The sequence below is a fragment of the Bos indicus genome, chromosome 11 (genome assembly GCF_029378745.1).
Source record: "Bos indicus isolate NIAB-ARS_2022 breed Sahiwal x Tharparkar chromosome 11, NIAB-ARS_B.indTharparkar_mat_pri_1.0, whole genome shotgun sequence".
In the NCBI taxonomy this organism is placed as follows: Eukaryota; Metazoa; Chordata; class Mammalia; order Artiodactyla; family Bovidae; genus Bos; species Bos indicus.
The window spans coordinates 97,292,057-97,312,780 of NC_091770.1; the positions used below are offsets into that span (position 1 = coordinate 97,292,057).

The 20,724-nt window shown below is 44.0% G+C and overlaps 1 protein-coding gene across 3 annotated transcripts in view; it reads left to right on the forward strand.

The window, feature by feature from the left end:
• Positions 1–11,741, forward strand: part of ZBTB43 (zinc finger and BTB domain containing 43) — a 28,816-nt gene extending 17,075 nt beyond the window's left edge. For 2 of the 3 annotated variants that reach the window (XM_019970859.2, XM_070799259.1), the window contains exon 2: positions 6,293–11,741. In XM_019970859.2, coding sequence (XP_019826418.2) covers positions 6,315–7,811 — 1,497 coding nt within the window. In that variant the 5' untranslated portion in view covers positions 6,293–6,314 and the 3' untranslated portion in view covers positions 7,812–11,741. Of the gene's footprint in view, positions 1–5,929; positions 5,984–6,292 lie in introns of all 3 variants that reach the window. The other variant, XM_019970860.2, reaches the window with a different exon arrangement.
• The last annotated feature ends 8,983 nt before the right edge of the window (positions 11,742–20,724 follow it).

A 20,724-nucleotide genomic window follows, 5' to 3' on the forward strand; every position in this document is an offset into this window, starting at 1 on the left:
GCTGCTTTCACGATTCTCCATTGTCTCTTACTTTCCACTGAGAAATGGAATATTTCCCGCCGTATCAGTAAACAAGGACGTCATAGTTAATAGCAGTTTCAGCCACCAGGATGGTGAACTGGTGAGCAGTGAGGGAACTCAGGATGTGAAAATGCAGGATACTGGCCCCAGATAGATGGCACGCATATCAGAGGAATGATTTCAGTGAGCCCAGACTCTTTTGTCTTCCCACACATAGAAAAATGCGAAATTCCTTAGCCTGACATATTTGGTTTTCTTTAATTATCAATACTCTTTTGACTTTCCCAAATACCTTTCCTTTGTTGGAAACCTTCCTATATGTCCTCCCTCTCTTGCCTCCTCAGAGCAGTTTCTCAGAGCTATCTGAAACACTGTTTCCAGGGCTGCAGTCCTCATTTTGCCCCAAATAAAACTTAACTTGCAGCTCTCACATTGTGCACAAAGTTTTTTTTCCAACCCCACTATTTGACTTACAATGTATCTTATGTGGATCTCTCTATCTACTTGGAGTTTGTTAAACTTCTTGGATGTGTACCCTTTATGTCTTATCAAATTCAGGAAAATATATCATTTCTATTCTTTTTTCTGCTTCTGAGACTGATTTGCATGTTGGTATATTTGGTTTTCCATAGTACCGCAGATTGTGTTTCTTTTTCTTTGTTCCTAATACTCCTCAGACTGGATATTTCAATTGCTTTACATTTGAGTTTGATGAAGTTTTTTCCTTTTGCCTGCTTAAATCTGCCATTGAACTCCTCTTATGAATTTTTAATTTTAACTTGTATCTGTTTCCTTGGTCTGCCATAATAAAATACCACAGGCCAGGTGGCTTAAGCAATGAGAAGTTATTTTTTTCACAGTGTCAGAGGCTTGAAGTCTGAGAGCAAAATGCTGGCAGATTTGGTTTCTCCTGAGGCCCTTCTCTTTGGCTTGCAAGTGCCCCCTTTTCATTGTGTGTTCACATTGCACACATGCCTGATGTCTCTGTCCAAATTTCATTTCTTTTAAGAACACTAGTCATCTTGGATTAGGTCCCACCCAAACAGCCTCCTTTTAACTTTACCTTTTTAAAGGCCCTAAATCCAAATATAGTCACATTCTGGAGTACTGAGGGCTAGGGCTTTAACATCGGGGAATTGGAAGGATGCAATTTAGCCCATAATGCAGCTGTTAAAATTTCCAGCTCCAGAATTTCTATTTGATTGCTTTTTACAATTTCGATCTCTTTATTGACATTGTTCTCCTGATTTTCTTGAACTCTTTGTCCATAGTTTTCTTTAACAGTTTGAGCAGGTCCACAGCAGTTGACTTTAACAGATCTAACTAGCTCTTAACAATATCTGGTATTCCTCAAGGATAGTTTCTAATTTTTTTTCCCCTGTGAATGTACCTTTTTTTCCTTTTTGTGTGTGTATTTTGTGTATTTCTGTGTAATTTTTGGTTCAGAACTGGATATTTTTAGTATTCTAATGGGATAGCTCTTGAAATCAGATTCTTCCCTTCCTAGGGGATTTTTTTGTTTATTTCTTGTTGATGGCTGCTGGGGTCTATATGGTGGTTTTTTCCAAACTGTTTTGCAAAGTCTGTACTCCTTGTTGCATATAGTCCCTGAAGTTTCTGTTGCTTTAGCTATGTGGTAGGCTGTGTCCTGACAGAGATTTCCTTAAGTGTTTGGGCCCAGGAAATAGCGGGAAAGGTGTGTGTATTTTAAAATCTTATGATGGATGCTACTGGGGAAACCACGCAGCCCGAGACAAAGCTGCATGGATCCGCCAGACTGGCCAAGATGCAAAAACCCCAATTTTTGAAGAACACCGTTCTTCTACCCTGGCATCAGCTAGGCACTCTTGGAAACTGGGCCACTGTCTTACAGATTGTGGCAGGAGGAAATGGCAACTTGCTCCAGTATTCTTGCCTGGAAAATTCCATGGACAGAGGAGCCTGGTGGACTATATACATGGGACCGCAAAGTTGGACACAGCTGAAGCGACAAAGCATGGACACTCACTCTCTTAACAAGGTTTAACAGCCCCTTCTTTGATCAGGCATTGCTGTGGTTGCTGTTAAGTGTCTGATCAGATTCCAGAGTTCTGAAACGGTTGATTTTGATCATCTTAACAGTTTACTGATTGTTTTGGTGGAGGGACTGACACCTAGAGCTTCCTACTCCATTTTCTCTAACATCACTTATGGCATCTTTTTGTAGAACTGTTTTTAAGTCTTATCTCAGTCACATAAAATTTCACAGCAAATATTTTAAATCTTGAGGAAAAGATGAGTTATTCAGTAAGTAGTGTAGGAAAAATAGGCTTGCCATTTTGGAGGGAAAAGGAAAAACTGGATCTTAATCCTCTCCTTATGCCAAAATAAATTCTTTATGTATTAAAGACTTAAATGCCTTTAAAAGAAAAATGGTGCCAGGAATAAAGTCTAAATAATTCTTTTTGCTTTTTAAAAATAACCTTGCAGTCAGGAATGCCTTTGTGTGTCTAACACAAAACCCTGGAGCTATAAAAACAAGATTGGATAATTTGCACAAATTTGAAAAGTTAATGTCCTGAATTTACAAAAATTACAAATCAATGAGATGAATTGCTTAATTTATTTGAACACAGAGTATGACTGATAATATATAGGAAAAACAAATGACCAGTAAATGTAAGTAGAATATCAGTCTCGTTCATAATTAATTGAATGTTGATCAGAACAATGACTCATGGATTATTCACTTGAGAAATTTGCAAACTTTTTGTGTTGTTTGATCAAGTTGAGAAATAGACACTGTCATTTATTGTTGGTAAGAATATGACTTGGTGCAACCTTTCTGGAAATTAGTTTTATTGACCCGGGAATTCTACTGGTAGAGATTACCCTATAGATATTTACAAAGATAAACCAAGATAGTCATAATTTCAAAAACCCCAACAATTGAAATTCCATAAGAAGAGAGCTAATTAAATTATCGTTAAGTCCATATAGGAGAAAACTATATAGCCATTAAATAGAATGAAAGTGTTAGTCGCTTAGCTATGTCCCACTCTCTGTGACCCCACAGACTGTAGCCAGCCAGGCTCCTCTGTCCATGGAATTCTCCAGGCAAGAATACTGGAGTGGGTAGTCATTCCCTTCTCCAAGGATCTTCCCAGCTCAGGGATTGAACTGGGTCTCCTGCATTACAGGCAGATTATTTACCGCCTGTGCCATCAGGGAAACCCAGACATGATGAATTCCCTCTTCTTATGCTATTATGGTGTCTTAGTCCATTCAGCCTACTATAACAAAGTGCCATAGACTGGGAGTTCTGGAGGCTTAGAAGACCAGGCTCAAGGTGCCAGCAGGTTTGGCTTCTGGTGAGGGCCTACTCACTAATTTGTAGACAGCCAACTTTTCACTATCTCTTCATATAGCCAAAAGGGACAAGGGAATTCTCTGTTGTCTTTTCATAAGGGCACTAATCCCATTCAGGAGGGCTTGGCCTAATCATCCCCCAGAGCAAACACAATCACACTGGGGGAGGGCGTCAGCGTGCATTTGGAGGACATAATCAGTTTTTAGGGTGTCAGATACTCTGCCAGATACGTTGAGTGACAGAGCTAGGACAGAGTAGAATGTAGATAATGAGCCCATTTGGGTTGGAATTTTTAAATAATATAGATCATTTATTCTGATACATGCGCAGAGAAGTTTCTAGAAATATATACAGGAGTTTATAAATCTTGGTTTCTTTTGTGGGGGAGGGGAACTAGGAATAAATGGTGGAGAGATTTTTTTCTTTAACAGCTTTTTGTGTTTTATGCCCTCCCGATTTTTTTCCAAATAGCTAAAACCAAAATTCTGTGGTGATGAGAGTTTACATACCTGTAGTCTGTATGCATTTATGTAGTTAACTGTTCCTTTTGAAATTATAAATAGCTAAATAGTTAATTTTCTGGTCTTTTTGTTGTTTTTTTATCATTATGAAATGTTCTGTGTGTGCTCAGTTGCTCAGTCGTGGCTCTTTACGACCCCACAGACGGTAGCACACCAGGGTCCTCTGTCCGTGGGACTTCTCAGGCAAAAATAGTGGGGTGGATTGCCGTTTCCCTCTCCAGGGGGTCTTCCTGACCCAGGGATCAAACACATGTCTCCTGCATTGGCAGGTGGATTTTTTTTTTTTACCGCTGTGCCACCTGGGAAGCCACTATGAAATGTTCTGAGAGCTCTAAATAATAAATTAATGCTCAATTCTAAAAACACTGCCTTACCTCTTAAAATTAGTCATGACTAATCTGGTATTTTCACATCTCCTTAGAAGATGCAGTGATGTGATAGGAAAAACAGCATAGGCTTTGGAGTCGTAGAAACCTAGATTTCAAATCCCAACATAATAAAAATTAGCTTTAATTTTAGCCTTAGGAAATTTACTTGAAATAGTGAACTTAAGATAACAGCCCTCTGCATTTGCCTGGCGTGCTGTGATTCATGGGGTCGCAAAGAGTCGGACACGACTGAGCGACTGACTGAACTGAACTGAACATTTGTAGATTAGGTGAGAAGGTGTATAGTCCCTCAGTTCAGTTCAGTCAGTCAGTCGTGTCCGACTCTGCAGCCCCATGGACTGCAGCATGCCAGGCCTCCCTGTCCATCACCAACTCCCAGCCATGCTCAAACTCATGTCCATCGAGTTGGTGATGCCATCCAACCATCTCATCTTCTGTCGTCCCCTTTGCCTCTCATCTTAAATCTTTCACAGCATCAGGGTCTTTTCCAGTGAGTCAGTTCTTCTCATCAGGGGGCCGAAGTATTGGAGTTCCAGCTGTATAGTCCCTGGTATATAGTAACTACTCAAAAAACTTTGGAAGTTTCTTCTCTTGGTATCTCTCCCTGTCTCTGAAATGTAACTTTCAACTTTTGTTGGGTTATCTGCTTCCTTTTTCTAGTACTTAGAAAATCTGCTGTTTAGCAATGTTTAGATATGGTATCAGACTCAAGTGACAAATAGCATCAATAAATCTGTTGAGGGACTTCCCTGGTGGTCCAGTGGCTAAGACTCCAGGCTTCCAGTGAGGAGGGCCTGAATTTGATCCCTGGTGAGGGAACTAGATCCCACATGCTGCAGCTGAGAGTGTGCAGCCTGCATCTGGAGAGGCTGCCTGCTGCAACTGAGACCTGGTGCAGCTAAATAAATACAAATTAAACAGATAAATCTGTTGGGTTTTCTGGTTTGTTTTAATTTTCTCTGGAATTGCAGAGGCTGAGCAGCATCTCTAGCAGAGTTCATCTCATTGATCACTCTTGTGAATTGTCTGTAATGCTTGACTCACCCCACAAAATATATTTACGGTAATGCGACAAGCAATCCCTTCTTTGTTATAACTATTTTCAGATTGAGTTCACTCAGTGACAGGGACAGTGTTTACTGTACTCTTTGTTTGATAGCTTTTAAAACAATTTGGAGATTACCAGTGAGAAAGAATACCTTGCCTTGCCATTTTGTTCTGTTTCACATTATCAGAAGCTCTTAAAGGACTAGAATTCTGACAGCAGCTAGACCAACCCATGTTGTTTGGGACCTCAGTGAGTTAGCCCCTGTGGTGCTAAAGAACCAAAGACCTGACTGAACTGATCACAGCTCTTTGGCCCCTTATCCCCTCCCTGGATTCTAGCACAATGGTCTTCTTTCAGTTCCTTGCAGTTACCGAGATCACGTCTGCCTAAGGGACTTTACCTCTGCTTTAAGAATCTGCCAGCAATGCAGGAGACCCGGGTTTGATCCCTGGGTTGGGAAGATCCCCTGGAGAAGGAAATGGCAACCCACTCCAGTATTCTTGCCTGGGAAATCCCATGGACAGAGGAGCCTGGTGGGCTACAGTCCATGGGATTGCAGAGTCGGAGACGACTAAGCAACTAACTCCCCTTCTTTCCACAGTTCTTCCTCGTGTGGATTGAATTTGAGGCCTCTTAAAAATTCTGTCAGGAAAAGGTATTGTATCTGTTCTGACTAGAAATATTTATTTTGTTTTACTTGGGATTTATATGGTTTACAAATATCTCTGGATTCTGTTTTCTCACAGACACAGGCAGTGTCAAGAGTTAATACCATAAATAATGGTGGGAGGTTCTTGCTTTTGGCACACTCAACACCTGCAAGCCTTGCGCTGGGGGATGAAGGCCCCACCCACTGTCCCCACAGGCCAGGACGTTTTTTGAAACTATGGAACCTTGGTTTTCTTAGTAATCTGTAAGTTTCTCTTTGGGCTGGAATTAGTACTAATTTTTCTTTCTCTTTTAGCACCAACAAGATTTGTGATGAAATGGAGCCTGGAACAAACTCTTTTCGAGTAGAATTTCCTGATTTTTCCAGCACCATTCTGCAAAAACTGAACCAGCAGCGCCAGCAGGGACAATTATGTGATGTGTCCATTGTTGTCCAAGGCCACATTTTCCGAGCACACAAAGCTGTTCTTGCTGCCAGTTCCCCCTACTTTTGTGACCAGGTACTCCTGAAAAACAGCAGGAGGATTGTTTTGCCTGATGTGATGAATCCCAGAGTGTTTGAGAACATTCTCCTGTCGAGTTATACAGGGCGTCTAGTAATGCCTGCTCCAGAAATTGTCAGTTACTTAACAGCAGCAAGCTTCCTCCAGATGTGGCATGTGGTCGACAAATGCACTGAGGTTTTAGAAGGAAACCCTACAGTCCTTTGTCAGAAGCTAAATCATGGCAGTGACCACCAGTCTCCAAGCAGCAGCAATTACAATGGCCTGGTAGAGAGTTTTGAGCTGGGCTCCGGAGGCCACACGGATTTCCCCAAAGCCCAGGAACTGAGGGATGGAGAGAACGAAGAAGAGAGCACCAAAGACGAGCTGTCATCTCAGCTCACTGAGCACGAATACCTTCCCAGTAACTCATCCACAGAGCATGACCGGCTGAGCACGGAGATGGCGAGCCAGGACGGGGAGGAGGGGGCCAGCGACAGTGCCGAGTTCCACTACACCCGGCCCATGTACAGCAAGCCCAGCATAATGGCTCACAAACGCTGGATCCATGTGAAGCCCGAGCGCTTTGAGCAGGCGTGCGAGGGCATGGATGTGCACGCACCCTATGATGAGCACCAGGTCACAGAGTCCATCAACACCGTGCAGACAGAGTACTCAGTCCAGCCCTCGGGGGTAGAGGAAGACTTTCACATTGGGGAAAAAAAAGTGGAAGCAGAGTTTGACGAACAGGCTGATGAAAGCAATTATGACGAGCAGGTGGATTTCTATGGCTCCTCCATGGAAGAGTTTTCTGGAGAGCGGTCAGATGGGAATCTCATTTGGCACAAACAGGAGGCTGCCCTAGCATCAGGCTACAGTGAGAATATTGAGATGGTAACAGGGATTAAAGAGGAAGCTTCCCACCTAGGATTCTCAGCCACTGACAAGCTGTATCTTTGTCAGTGCGGCAAGAGTTTCACTCACAAGAGTCAGAGAGATCGACACATGAGCATGCACCTCGGGCTCCGGCCTTACGGCTGTGGGGTCTGTGGTAAGAAATTCAAAATGAAGCATCATCTCGTGGGTCACATGAAAATTCACACAGGCATAAAGCCATATGAGTGTAATATCTGTGCAAAGAGATTCATGTGGAGGGACAGTTTCCACAGGCATGTGACTTCTTGTACCAAGTCCTACGAAGCTGCAAAGGCTGAGCAGAATACGACTGAGGCTTGTACCAAGTCCTACGAAGCTGCAAAGGCTGAGCAGAATACGACTGAGGCTTGTACCAAGTCCTACGAAGCTGCAAAGGCTGAGCAGAATACGACTTGAGTGGCAGGCACAAAAATAAACTGTGGTAATTATGCAAATCTGGGCACAGATGATGCGTGCTACTTGCTATTATGAGAGAAGCTTAAAAAAAAGGAAGATATTTCTGCAAGACCAGTTCTAAGTAGGCCAATTAAAAAATCTAATTCTTCAAATTTGTATGTTCCTGGCCTGGAGTGGCTAAAGGGGATAAGTGCACCCACCTCACACCTGGCAAGGTGAACCTTCAGGCCTCTTGAATGAAGCTGGTGGACTAGAGGGTAGAGACACCTGCACTTGGAATTGGACTCCAACCCCCCAGTTCCGTTTTGGGTGGCAGCGGTGTTTGATCAGTCATTATTACAAGGTCATATTGGAATTTTATTTTGCTCTTACTATAGATACTTAGGTAATGTGGGTTTGTTTTGGTAGCTGCTTCACTGAATGAAATGCTCCTTATGTAATAGCTACAAACAATGTGATTTCTAGGATACTAAGTTGATTAACAGAGCTCTTTTATCTGGTTTTGTTCTTTCTAAAGAGTATTCTAACCAAAACTATGGAGATTATTAAGAGGGTGACATTCTAAGTAAAAAAAAAAAAAGTAACTCATGGTACCAGCTCCAATTTCTGTAAGATGCCACTGTCACAACGATTTTCAGACTCTTGATAAGTCAGAGTTTTATATTTTACTACTAACATTTAGTTTGAACAGTTGTTTCTAATTGTAATTCTCTAGGGTGCCAGAGATAGGTATTTCTAACTGGTTTGCTGTCCCAAATCCTGTTTGTTTAATTGTAGCATCCACACGGTGGAATCTGCTGTGGCTAGTAGACTTCTAGCCTGCCTTGACTCTGACCACGGTACCATTGGCTGCTCCAGCCCATTCACTCTGTCTTAGATTATGGTGCTTCCTGAAGTGGTCAGTCAATGACCAGTTACTGGGAAGGAGCTGGAAGCCACAGCTGAGAGTTACCTGTGAACTTCAGGAGCCTATAGAGTGCTACAGTGACACTCCAACTGTCAGAATGAGAGCCGCCAAGTAGCAGAATTTTGAGTGTCAGGTTATGGGGACGAGGGGAACCAATTGCTCAAGAAAAGGGGAGTTTTGAAAATACACTGGTAGAGATACTCACAGAGGGGTACGTTGAGCTGGTCCTCCCAGCTCTTTAGGAGTGCTGGAATGTGTTTTAAAAGAGGGAAAGAAAGAGTCCTAATTTTAGGAGGTTGTCTGCAAATTCCTGTTCTCATTTAATAGATAAAGCTGCATAAATTTACAAGTCCGTATAGCTATACCTACCAAAAAAAAAAAACCCAAGAAAATTAGCTATTCTGAGACCTTTTCTGAGGATCAGTCAGAAGTTTGGGATTAAAAAAGAAGCTTGTTCAGGATGTTTTAAACTGTAACATACCTGAAGCTGTCACCAGGGTTGGGACAGGGTGCTACTGTTATGTTAACTTTTCCATAAACTTAATAGTTTATTATTTCTTAGTGGAAACTTTTTTTTTCCTGAAAACAAAAATAACTTTTCTTGGATTTGGAATGAAGTTTTTGTTTTAAAAGTTGGGCATTGCTCTGAAATGAGTGACTTTCCTGGCAATGGCCTCTGATCCTCAAACTCCTACCTTCAAGGCATTTAGTTGTATGGAAAGGGGAAAGATTTACTTACCAGTTAACGCTTGTAATCGAGGTTACAAAACAGGGATCTATTCATTAACACTGTATCATTCTCAATATATAAAAAGCACTTTGTATTTAAAACTTTATTATAAATATATATTGATTTTTTTAACCTAGAAACTAGATATTACCTCTTGGTTGTTTGCCATGTTAATACCCTCTTCTCTTAGTGTTGAAACTTCACCAGTTAACAGTCATTTCTCTGTGTACCGGACAGAGAATGTAGAGGTGACTTATAGCCAAGCTCAGTTGCTGCTTCTCTTTCTCATGTTAGAAGCATTGGGTTTTAGGTATGATCCCAGCCATTGTATGTGAGGAAAAATTGTTGTATTCCTTCTACTGATTTCAGTACTAAGGCAGTGAAGCCATTTTGTTCGTCCAAAAGCCAGTCACCCTCTCTCATAGTATCAGCAGACCATTTCTGCCTGTTTGGAAGGTTTGATGTGCTGGTTTCTATTAAAGATTGTACTCAAATGAGTGTTGGAACACTTGGGAAGAAGAATCTTGAGAGGTAAAATAAAAATATTCTGGAACAATCTCATGGTCCTTCAGTTATGTTGAGATCAGCACGGCAGTCGTTGTGAGTAATGAGGAGGAGGAGGACAGGACTAGGGGGCAGCTCTCTGGTGGTAGTTTTAGAAGCTCTCAGTTGTGCTGGGACTTCATGTGTTATGAAGAGAAGCAGATCTTCTATTGAAATCCTTATGTGTACACCTGCTACTAAATGTAGAATATAAATGTAAGTTCCTCACACCTGCTGTTTGAAGCTTTTTATGGTAGTGGGGTTTTTATAAAAGTTAGAGTTGCTGATCAGTCAACCAGACCCTGTGACATGATTGGGCATCTGAAATGCTGGCCATGTCCAGAGAGGCGGGGCAAGGGGGTTGCCTTAGTTTGGATATTGAAAGTGAATCTTTATAAACTTTGCTTTTAGGCTTAAGAGATCATACTGTATTACTACTTTTTTTTTTTTCCTCCTGCCCACCCTGGGTTGGACAGATAGTCTCTGTCTTTACCCTCAGTACAGCTTTAGAAAATCTTTCTCCTTCCCGTTGAGTTTGGAGAGCAGTGGGTAACGTTTCCAAACAGTCTTTCAGGGATCTTGTCAGTGGCCCGCAGCCAAGGTGTTTGTCCCTTACTTTGAGTCTTTACTGTGGTTTCTGTCCAGTCCCAATGGGAAAGGGCTTGAAGGCACCACCAGTGGTCTTTAATATTCGTACTGATGCTATGCCTTTCATTTTAGATCCACACATTACAATAATCCACCTGGTAAAGTAGGTCTGACCAGTTGAGAACAGACTGCCATAACCTTTTCTCAGCTGTTGAAGGTTACCCCCCAGTCCCTTCTTTTGGCCGCTGGTCTCAAAGAGTCTGCCTGAAAGGGTCTCCTCCGCTGTAGTGGGCATTTGCTGAACTGAACTGACCCTAAGCTGACTTCTGACTGACTGGGAAAGCTGCTTAGTCTCAGTGGCATCTTCCTACGGAGGCACACACCTTCTCCTGAGGCTGCTGTGGACATGAAGTTGGGGCTGAGCAGAAGCAGCAATGCTGGCTTTCCCTGGGGAGGGGGGTTTGCTGCGCCCCCCGCCCCGGGGCGGGAGGGCAGGGGAGGGTAGAGAGGATGCCATCACACCAACTTCAGGAGTTTGCTTTCATAAGGTCTCTGGATAATTTAGGAATGCTGAACACCAAGCAACATAGACCCCCACCCCTCCAGCCCTTCTGTGCCACACTAATTTTGTGATTTAGGTTGCTTTTCTGTGACTCACTTTGTTCAGTGAAACCAGGGTGTTTGTTTGGGTTTTTGTCTTTGCCTACTTATGTATTCGAAGGTACATGTTTCTTATTTCAGATTTCTACTGATAGTGCCCAATGGGAAGATGCTGGAACACATTTTGCAAATGTGATTTTTTTTTTTTTAGTTTTGCTTGAAGCCTGTGTCATAATGTCAATTGCTGCTGCCTTCTTTCCTTTTATGAGGTTCCCAGTGTTTCTTCTAGAAAATTATTTATGCAAGTCAGGTGACTCTTAGACCACAAAACCATTTGACAATAAACAGAGTATCATTAGGTGCATATCTTATTGATATTTTGTGAAATGTTGTGCCTGTGTTGCAAAAGTTGAATAGTTTTGTCTTTATATACTGCTGTCTTCAGTGTACAGCATGGTTTTACTTAATTGAATGTTACTGTTTAATATTTTCTTCTTATAGAAGAGACCATGCCCTTTTGTATGACATGTTTTAATAAATGTTATCTGTCAACTTTGTAAAAGTTTTGTTTTTCACTCTGGATATTTGACCACAAGTCTTTGTTTTCATTCTGACCTTTGCCACCTGAGAATAAAAGTTATATTGTGGCCTTTTGATAAGTAAATGCCAACTAGCCTGCTCAGATGGGTAGTGAGTTGATCATTTGCCCTGTCAGGCATTTATGACGATTATCTCGCTTAGCCCCCCGCCCCGCTAGCCCCGTCAGGTGTTTGGGTGTCCTGGTTATTCTCTCTTGGCTCCTCCAGATCCCCTCCTTACCCTGGGCTTCGCTTTGGCCGCTCACCTCTGTGGACCTGTCCCGGCTTCTGGTCAGGGTCTACAGGAGACACGCTGGGAGGAGCCTGGCGGGTGGGAGGAGAGAAGTCCGGGCATCCACGGCTCCTTTCCGCCAGGCCAGGCGTGGCTCCACAGGCGGGCTCCCTCCGCAGCTCCTGCCAGGCAACTTCAGCGTCTGGGGACTACACCCTCCTCTTGGGCTATCAAGCCGAGGCTCGGTCCTGACTCCGGTTTCGCCGGCCCTCAGAGACTGAAGTGTCCCCGTAGGAGTTCCTGGAGCCTGCCCACACCCTTTGTAAATAGTCCCTTATGAAACGCCCGTCTCCCAGCTGAGTTATGCCTGTGTTCCGTGCCCGAACCCCAGGTGATGCCTTAGGTGCACTCGCCTCAACATGTGAGCCAGCTGTGATTCACAGGAGGGGAGTCTGTTACCAAAGGTGGCACCGCAACTTCCCCGGCAGAACTGAGATTCAGAAGCACGACTTGTGGCTGCAGCACTCGAAAGGTGGTTTTTTCCAGTCTCTTTAATGCCGCCTTGCTCTTTAGTCAGGTCTCTGCTTCACCTCACTTTCCCCTCCCCTGCTCCCCAACCCCCACCCCCAAGAAAACCCGCAAGAAGCAGCAACAGTGCTCTTTAAAAGTGCCGCAGGCACTGAGGGCCACACGTATTTCCTAACAACAGCTCATTACCAGAGACACTGCTTGTTTTAGACCAAACTTAACCATCTTCCCACACAAACCTTCTGTTACCACTGTTTGTTGTGAGGTTTCCCCCCGCCCTCCCCACTGCTGATTTTGAAGCCAGCTACAGATTGCCTCAGCTAGCTTAGCCATTCTCTGTATGGGAAGAAGTCCAAAAGAACCATTTCTAGCCCTTTTTTTTTTCTTTGAGGCGAGGCTGTCCATTCTGACCACGGGCAAACGGTTAAGGCCCTGCAGCATAGTGACCCTGCCGACCCCTACTCTTGCCCTTACTGGGTACCCTGCAGAGGCCCCTGGTTACCCCCAGTCCAGCCCACCTAGAAAGTAGATTTCGGGGGCAGAGACCATAGGGTGAAGAGGCAGGCCCCTTTTCTTATCAGGGGAAAAGAAAAGGATGAAGTGGCTCATTTGTATTTGTGAACAGAAGCGGGGTGGGATGTGAGGGGTGTTATCCAGACGGAGCGTGTAACACCTGTGCAGTTTATTTAGGTTTCCTTATAGTCAGTTCAGGGACTGCTTCCCACCAAACCACCGGAGCACTTCTTGAGAACAGTCTCCACGCCTAGGCGTCCTGGAGGGTGTACAGCTCTAGGATTTGCCCACGGTCAATGGACCAGTTCGCAGGTCAGCGACAGGAAATGAGGTAAGCTTGTTGAATTGGATTTAACAGTCATTTACTGTTTGGCAAGTGATCTTAAATTTGTTCTTTCTCAGCACAGAACATGAAAGATAAGGGCTCTATACCCTCCCATCTCTGTCTTGGGTTCTCTTTAAGAAAAGAATGAATGAATGGTAAATGAAGATAGGCACAAATGGTATATTTTTTTCCCCCGCTTAATGAGAAGCCAGAACAGGAGCAGCGGTGGAGAGAAAAGTCTCATGGTCTTTCTGAACTGGTTTGACTAGTTTGAATCAAAACCAAACCATTTGATTTTATAATCTTCTGTCACTTTCTTGTCCCACTGCAAGTAGCTTGATGCCATCACAGGAGAGACACAGCTGTCTTTCAAGGGAGTATGTGGGCACTATAAAAATAAGCAATATTGTAGGTAAGTAGATGTTTTTAAAAAATTGTGGCTTTTAAAGTCTAGAAATTGTGAGTTCTATTTTTTTTCTTCCTCATATTCCAAAATAAGAAAACAGGACTAAAGCCATTAAATGTATTTATAACTTAATAAGATACTTGTTACTCCCCAGAGTATAATGGTCTGTCTAATGTAATAGCTAACTTTTATGGATAGAAGCGAAAGACTGCCTCTAGAACTGCCCCTGTCTTGTTAATTTGGGGTCAGCCACACTGTGATAAAATCTCACTTGTTAGGGTTCTCAGAAAGCTCCTGAGCTGCACAGTGCTCCACTCATGGTGGACGGACGCCAAATCTGAACCGGTTGCTGGAATTCCTGCAGGGTCTGGCCGAGTGGAGATTGTAGGCTTTAAAATGACAGCAGTGACTTTGAACCAGACTGGAAAGGATTAATTTTTAACCTCATTTATAGAGTGTGTCATAATGTGTGAGGTATCTTTTGTCTACTCCCAATGTGGTGATACAGAGAATCTTTCTTGGAAAGTTTTTTTTTTTTTAATGCAGTTCTATATCTTTAGGACTCTGAACACCCACTCAATCCACTGAACACCATACCTACTTTAATAGGTGTAAGAAGAATTGGGATTGCAGACTATAAATAACAGCCCTAGGAGAAGGTTTATCACAGGCTTAAGCGTGTGCTAAGTGTCTAACTTGCATTAGCTCACTTATTCCTCATAAGAGTCTGGTGAGGCAGAATTTTCTCCCAGGCCACCTTGGGTAGCAAGAAAGGATGACAGCTTCCTAGTCTGCAGGGGAGATTTTTTTTTTCCCTCAGGGAAACCCCTCTCTGAGCCCTTGTTCATGGGCTAGGAAGGATGTCTGCTTCTGAGATTTGCACAGTTACCCTCACCACCTGTAGGGCACTGAGCAAGGCTTCTAGTGTGGGGTGGCAAGGACCTGGGATAGATTAACCTTCCACTGCCTTTAGGTGCTGGGTGACTCACTGGATGTCGCTTGGGTTCACACACTTTGCTCTCTTTGGAGAAATAGAGACTCCGTCTGGGGACAATTCCAGGCCTGGCACCAGTAGGTCCCTGCTTGAATGCCTTAGGTTCAGGAAATATATGAAGAAATTAACCCCAGGGGTGGAAAGTCCAGTGATTTTCAAACTGGTAGAAAAGGCGCATCAGGGCCTACTCCAAGAAAAGGGCAGGGAAAAGGAGCATGACCCGCCCACCACCACCCTCGCCATCAGAGCAGCTTTATTTTCACATAGTACAATCAACCAATTGCTTGCTTCTTGATAGAGTTCACATTTACGTGGGCCTACTGTGTTCTGCACCATTCTAAGCACTTTTCTTGGCCTGACCCTTCACCCTCACACCCACTGTGCAAGGCAGGTGCTCATGCCGTCACCATCTAGCAGGAGGACGCTGACAACAGAGCCAGCATTCCAACCCAGCCAGCCTGAGTCCTGGGCTCCACTAAGCTACACGTGTTCTGTCGGGCTCAGCATGTCCGGAGGAAACCCCGCCCTGGCTGCTGGTGCCCTGGATGTGAAATTTTGAATGTAAATCGTCTAGAGAGGGGTTCCAAAGGCCACAGGCTTATCTCAGCCCCCTGACCACTGCTCTAGTGTCTTATCTTCAGGAGACCGGGTCTTGGCACCAGCAGCACCTGCTTATCTCTAGGTTGGTGGGCCCCAAGCAAGCTCACCCTGTTCCCATCAGCCTCTGGGGCAAGGTACTCCCTCCCAGCATCCCCAACTCCTCACTTAACTGCTCCAAGCCCTACCCCCTCCCAAGCAGATCTAGTCCTGTTACCTCCCATGATCCCCCTCAGAGGATCTTAAACCCTTAGCTTGCCATCCAGGTTCCTGCTGTCACAGTAGCTGGCTGGTCTGGTCTTAACTGCCCATCTCCACTTGGGCCCTGGCTCCTCTCCTCGGACTTTTCTCTGTCCTTCGACAGACGCTTTTCCCTGCCTTGAACACTCATCCTTCTCTTTTCCGTCCCCACTTCCTAACTTTCCTCCTCCTGGAACACTTTATTCCAGGCTCTGCAAAAATAACTCCTGTGATGCCTTCCCTGAGTGCCCCTGAAAATTATTCACACCAAGTCTTAGTGATTCCATTTTCATTTTAAAGGTAACTCTGCTATAGCCTTTGTTACTATCTTAGAATGTTACGTATACCATCCATTCTTCACACAAACCCATGTTCCCTGCTAGACAGTGAGGTCCTCAGAAATAGAAACTATACCTTAATTGCCTCTGAGTGACCGTTGCTGACACAGTCCTGATCCACAGTCAGTAAATACTGCTGAATTTAAAAATTTTATAATGATTGCTGATCTACTGTTGAATCTTTAGCCACCAGATATGGCCATGAACTTTTTGCTTTGTCAGACACCTTTCTCAGGAAGTATGCATACCCAACGATCATAGAAAGGCCCTCTTCCCACTGAATGTCATCTAAGTGATGCTGAAATTGCCTGTTAGCTAAGAATTTCAAGGTAAGTATAGATCCTCTTTCCTAACCCAAGTGAAAGGTTTTGTATCTGAGAAAGTACTGAGCTGTAATATTTGATGCTGTTTATTTAAGTAGAGTCAGGCAGAAGGGGGCAAGGAGATTTATCAAAAAAATGATTTCTGGTAGAGAAAAGTCAGTGTCTGGCTCACACCAGAATGTCAGTAGAGTAACTTAAAACAGTTGACAACTTGCTTTGGAAGCAGAATAAACTGAATTGCCAGACTCCTTATTAAATACACCAGCCCTGTAGTGAAGGAAAGTGATGAATATTTTTTTGTTGTTAACTTCTGCTAAGAAGCTTGTTCTAGAAGAGGGCATATTTTCAGTGAATTTTGGCGCAGTCTAAAACAGATGGTTACATGTTATTTGGTGCTTCATCTAATACTAAAACTTGCGGCAATTGATTAAGGACCAAAAGTTGCTTTTCTACAACACTCAAAACATGATTGTAGCATTCTGAGCTTTAAGTATTCTTAATAATAGCAGTAGGATGTTGCAGTTGGGAAACACAGGATCTGGACTACACACCTGGGCAGGTTATAGGCAATAAAGGCAGTTTGTTTTGTGTGAATCAACTCTGAGAGAGCATGGCATGAGGCTCTTCTGACCATCTGAAAGTAGAAAGGGCAGCAGTGAGCTTGTGACTCATACAGGAGTTCTGTCTAAAAGGTGCTAAGCAGTTCTGCTAGAAACTGTTTCAGAAGCATCTCAGGGCAAATCTTCTCAATCTTTTCAAGTAGAAGGATTTTTTTTTAACTTTATTCCTTTTTTCGGCTGTGCCATGTGGCATACTAGATCCTAGTTCCCAACCAGGGATGGAATCTGTGACCCTTCCAGTGGAAGTGCAGAATCCTAACCACCAGACCACCAGGGAATTCCCAAGATCTTTTTTTTAATATTAGAAAGATTTGCAGAGCCCCCTCCCACCATGACAATCGTTTATCAAGAAAAATTCAAAATTGCAAAACACTATTATGAATTTTATTGTATGTAAATGTATTTACATTTATTCTTTGTAAAGTGTGTGTAATTGAAAAGTATTAATGCAAATGTGGGATATCTCAAAAGTAGCTTTATATCCTTCCAGGGTCTATTCTTTGGTTTATTCATTTGCTCATTTATTTACCAAGTATTTATCAACCACCAGCTCTGGCCCTAGACTGAGCCTCCAGATGGTGATTCCTTGCCTTCAGTTCAGTTCAGTTCAGTCACTCAGTCATGTCCGACTCTTTGCAAACCCATGGACTGCAGCATGCCAGGCCTCCCTGTCCATCACCAACTCTCAGAGTTTATCCAAACTCAGGTCCATTGAGTCAGTGATGCCATCCAACCATCCTATCCTCTGTCGTCCCCTCTCCCACCTTCAATCTTTCCCAGCATCAGGGTCTTTTCAAATGAGTCAGTTCTTTGCATCAGGTGGCCAAAGTATTGGAGTTTCAGCTTCAGCATCAGTCCTTCCAGTGAATATTCAGGACTGATTTCCCTGCCTTCAGAGATTGTGAAAAACACTCTGGGAGATGAGGAAATGGACATTTCAGGATAGGTCCTTTGCTGTCTGTGTCATTAGAATTGGTTAAATCTTAATGAATCCAGGCCAGTAAATAAGATTTTACCATCAATTTCAAGAGAATACTTCTCAAACAAACCTAGCTGTGGATGTGGTCAAAGCCACTGACCTTAATTCATCTGTAAGACAAGACCCAAGTTACAGCCATTTCCTGTAATGGCTACCCTCAAAATCAGTTGCTTCTCTGGGTTTTCTGGGTTTTAACTCATCTCTCTCATCCTGAGGGTAAAGAGGGCAAACCTTCCTCATCAGTGATTCCTGTTTCTGCCTCCCAGGATTTTCCCATTCCCCACTTTTGAACAGAGTCCTTTTCTCCTAGTTTGTCTGCCACCTTTCAGGACACTGAATTCACAAGGATAACATGGACACTATAGAATAAATCATATCACAGGTTCCCAAAAAGCACACTCTAGTGAGAAGAGTCATGCTTAAAAAATAAACCAACACTATGTGTTGTTCTGGATGCTGGGGATATAGCAATAAACAAAACAAAATTATTGCGGCCCTCCTGGAGTTCACATTCTAGAGGCAGGTAAGACTAGTACCTCTCGAAGTACCACAAACTCCACACAGGAACAGGATGCCAAGGGACATGCACGAAGCCTTCCTAGTGCCATCAGCATCTGAGCAGGGCCTGAAAGGATGGGTGGAATTCTGGCATGCAGATCCATGAATAAGAGTGAAGAAGAGGCCAACTTACCCAGAGTGAAAATATAAAGAAAGGCAGAGGGGGGAAGTGAGAAAGGAGCTGTGGCAATACAGTAGGAAAGGTAGGTTTGGGGGGCCAAGTTGTTACTATGGTGATGGATGTCAATCATCCAGCATTTACTGTATGCCAGGCTCTGCGCTACATTCTTTACGTGCGATACCTCTTTAGATCTTTACTACAACCTGGCTTCAAAGGTAAGGGGAAACCAAGGCTCAGAGAGGTTAAATAAGTGGCAGAGCCAGAACTCTGAACTAGGTCCTCTGACTCTGGAACCCAAGCTCGCAGCAGTTACACCATATTGGTACTCAAGGTCATGAAGGACCACGGATCCTAGGCTGAGGATCTGATTTCATAGACAATGATCAGAGCTGTTAGGAAAATGAACCCAATGGAATGATATGACCCAGGACATGGTATTTGTGCTGCATTCCCTATGTGGGTTGAGTGACAAATAATAGGTTTGCCAGTGTGGCCTCCTGGGTGTATAGCAGGTATCTGGTGGGAGGAGCCAACATGAGCCCAGGTAGGTCAGGTTCAAAGTCAGTGATACAATGGGGTAGGCTGGACTCCTAGCAGCCTACTGAGGGGCTGTTGTTAACCAAGGTAGGGTCATCTGAGAATGAGAATTGCAGAGGCTCCCTCTACACTTGCTTTTCTTCCATGGGATTTTGGCCCTTGGCACTGAGCATGCACCCTCCTGCCTTGTGTGCCAGTGAAATTCCAATTAGCAATTCCTTCAATGTAATTCAACAATTGCTCCACCAACATCCTCATGAATGGGCAACACCTTCTTCCTTACATGAAGGTCACGAGGGGAAGGATAGTTGGCAGGGAGTCTCAAGAACTCCACCCACACATATACTCAATTAAGTTCAATTCTTTGAAAGGACTTCTGTGGCAGTCCAGTGATTGGGACTTGGTGCTTTCATTGGCGTGGCCCTAGGTTCAGTGGCTGGTCAGGGAACGAAGATCCTATAAGCCAAGCAGTACAGCACCAAAAAAAAAAAAAGTCCCATTTGTTTAAGGTTTGGAAGGTGACTGTCCCCACCATCGTCCTCCTCGTCTCTCACCTCGATGACTGCGCCAGCCCGCTGTCCCCACTCCACTCCCTACACACACCCATCAACCTCACTGTTCCCTCAGGTGACCACACTGCTCTGAAACACCCCCGGGGGTCCCCGATTCCTACCACAGTTGGTGCATCCTCTCCAGACCGTAGGCTTCGTCCCCGTTTCTGGTTTGTTTTCACTGTTTCTCCTGCCTATTTTACTCTCAGGCCAAATCCCACATTCCCTTGAAATTGCTCTCAGCTTCCCTATGACCATGAGGATTACTGAGACTCCCTCTGCCACCAATTCCATTATGTCCTCTCCTTTTGACAGAATCCTGCCCATTACTCCTGCCCCAAACAAAGCCCACTTCTGATGCCACCCCCCTGGACTTCCTTGGTGGTCCAGTGACTAAGACCCTGCGCTCCCAATGCAGGGGGTCTGGGTTAGATCCCTGGTCAGGGAACTAGATCCCACATGACACGACTGAGAGTTTACATGCTGCAGTTAAAGATCCCGCAGGCTGCAACTAATTAAGACCAGGCACAAACAAGTAAAAAACAAAATAAATGCAAATATAATGCCACCTCCTCCAAGAAGCTTTCATTTTTTCCATCTAAGTATCATCTGTTCTTCCTTGCTGCTGCTAAGTTGCTTCAGTCATGTCCGACTCTGTGTGACCCCATAGATGGCAGCCCACCAGGCTCCCCCATTCTTGGGATTCTCCAGGCAAGAACACTGGAGTGAGTTGCCATTTCCTTCTCCAATGCATGAAAGTGAAGAGTGAACGTGAAGTCGCTCAGTTGTGTCCGGCTCTTAGCGACCCCATGGACTGCAGCCCACCAGGCTCCTCTGTCCATGGGATTTGCCCCCAAAAAACTTACAAGGTGTCACCCCTGCAGACATCATTTGTATGCACATTGCTAAGCTCTGTGAGGCCCAGAAGGTTGTAGAGACCTGCTTGTGTTTGTTCATTACATGTCTGTGTGACAGCAGAGGGCCTGGCACCCAACCAGTTCGTTCAGTTGAAGTCAGATCCGCCTCCTACAGTCTTTAGCAAGTCTTGAGTGTCAGTAGCAAGATGAGAGACTGGAGACTCGAATATTCACTTGAGGTAGATACC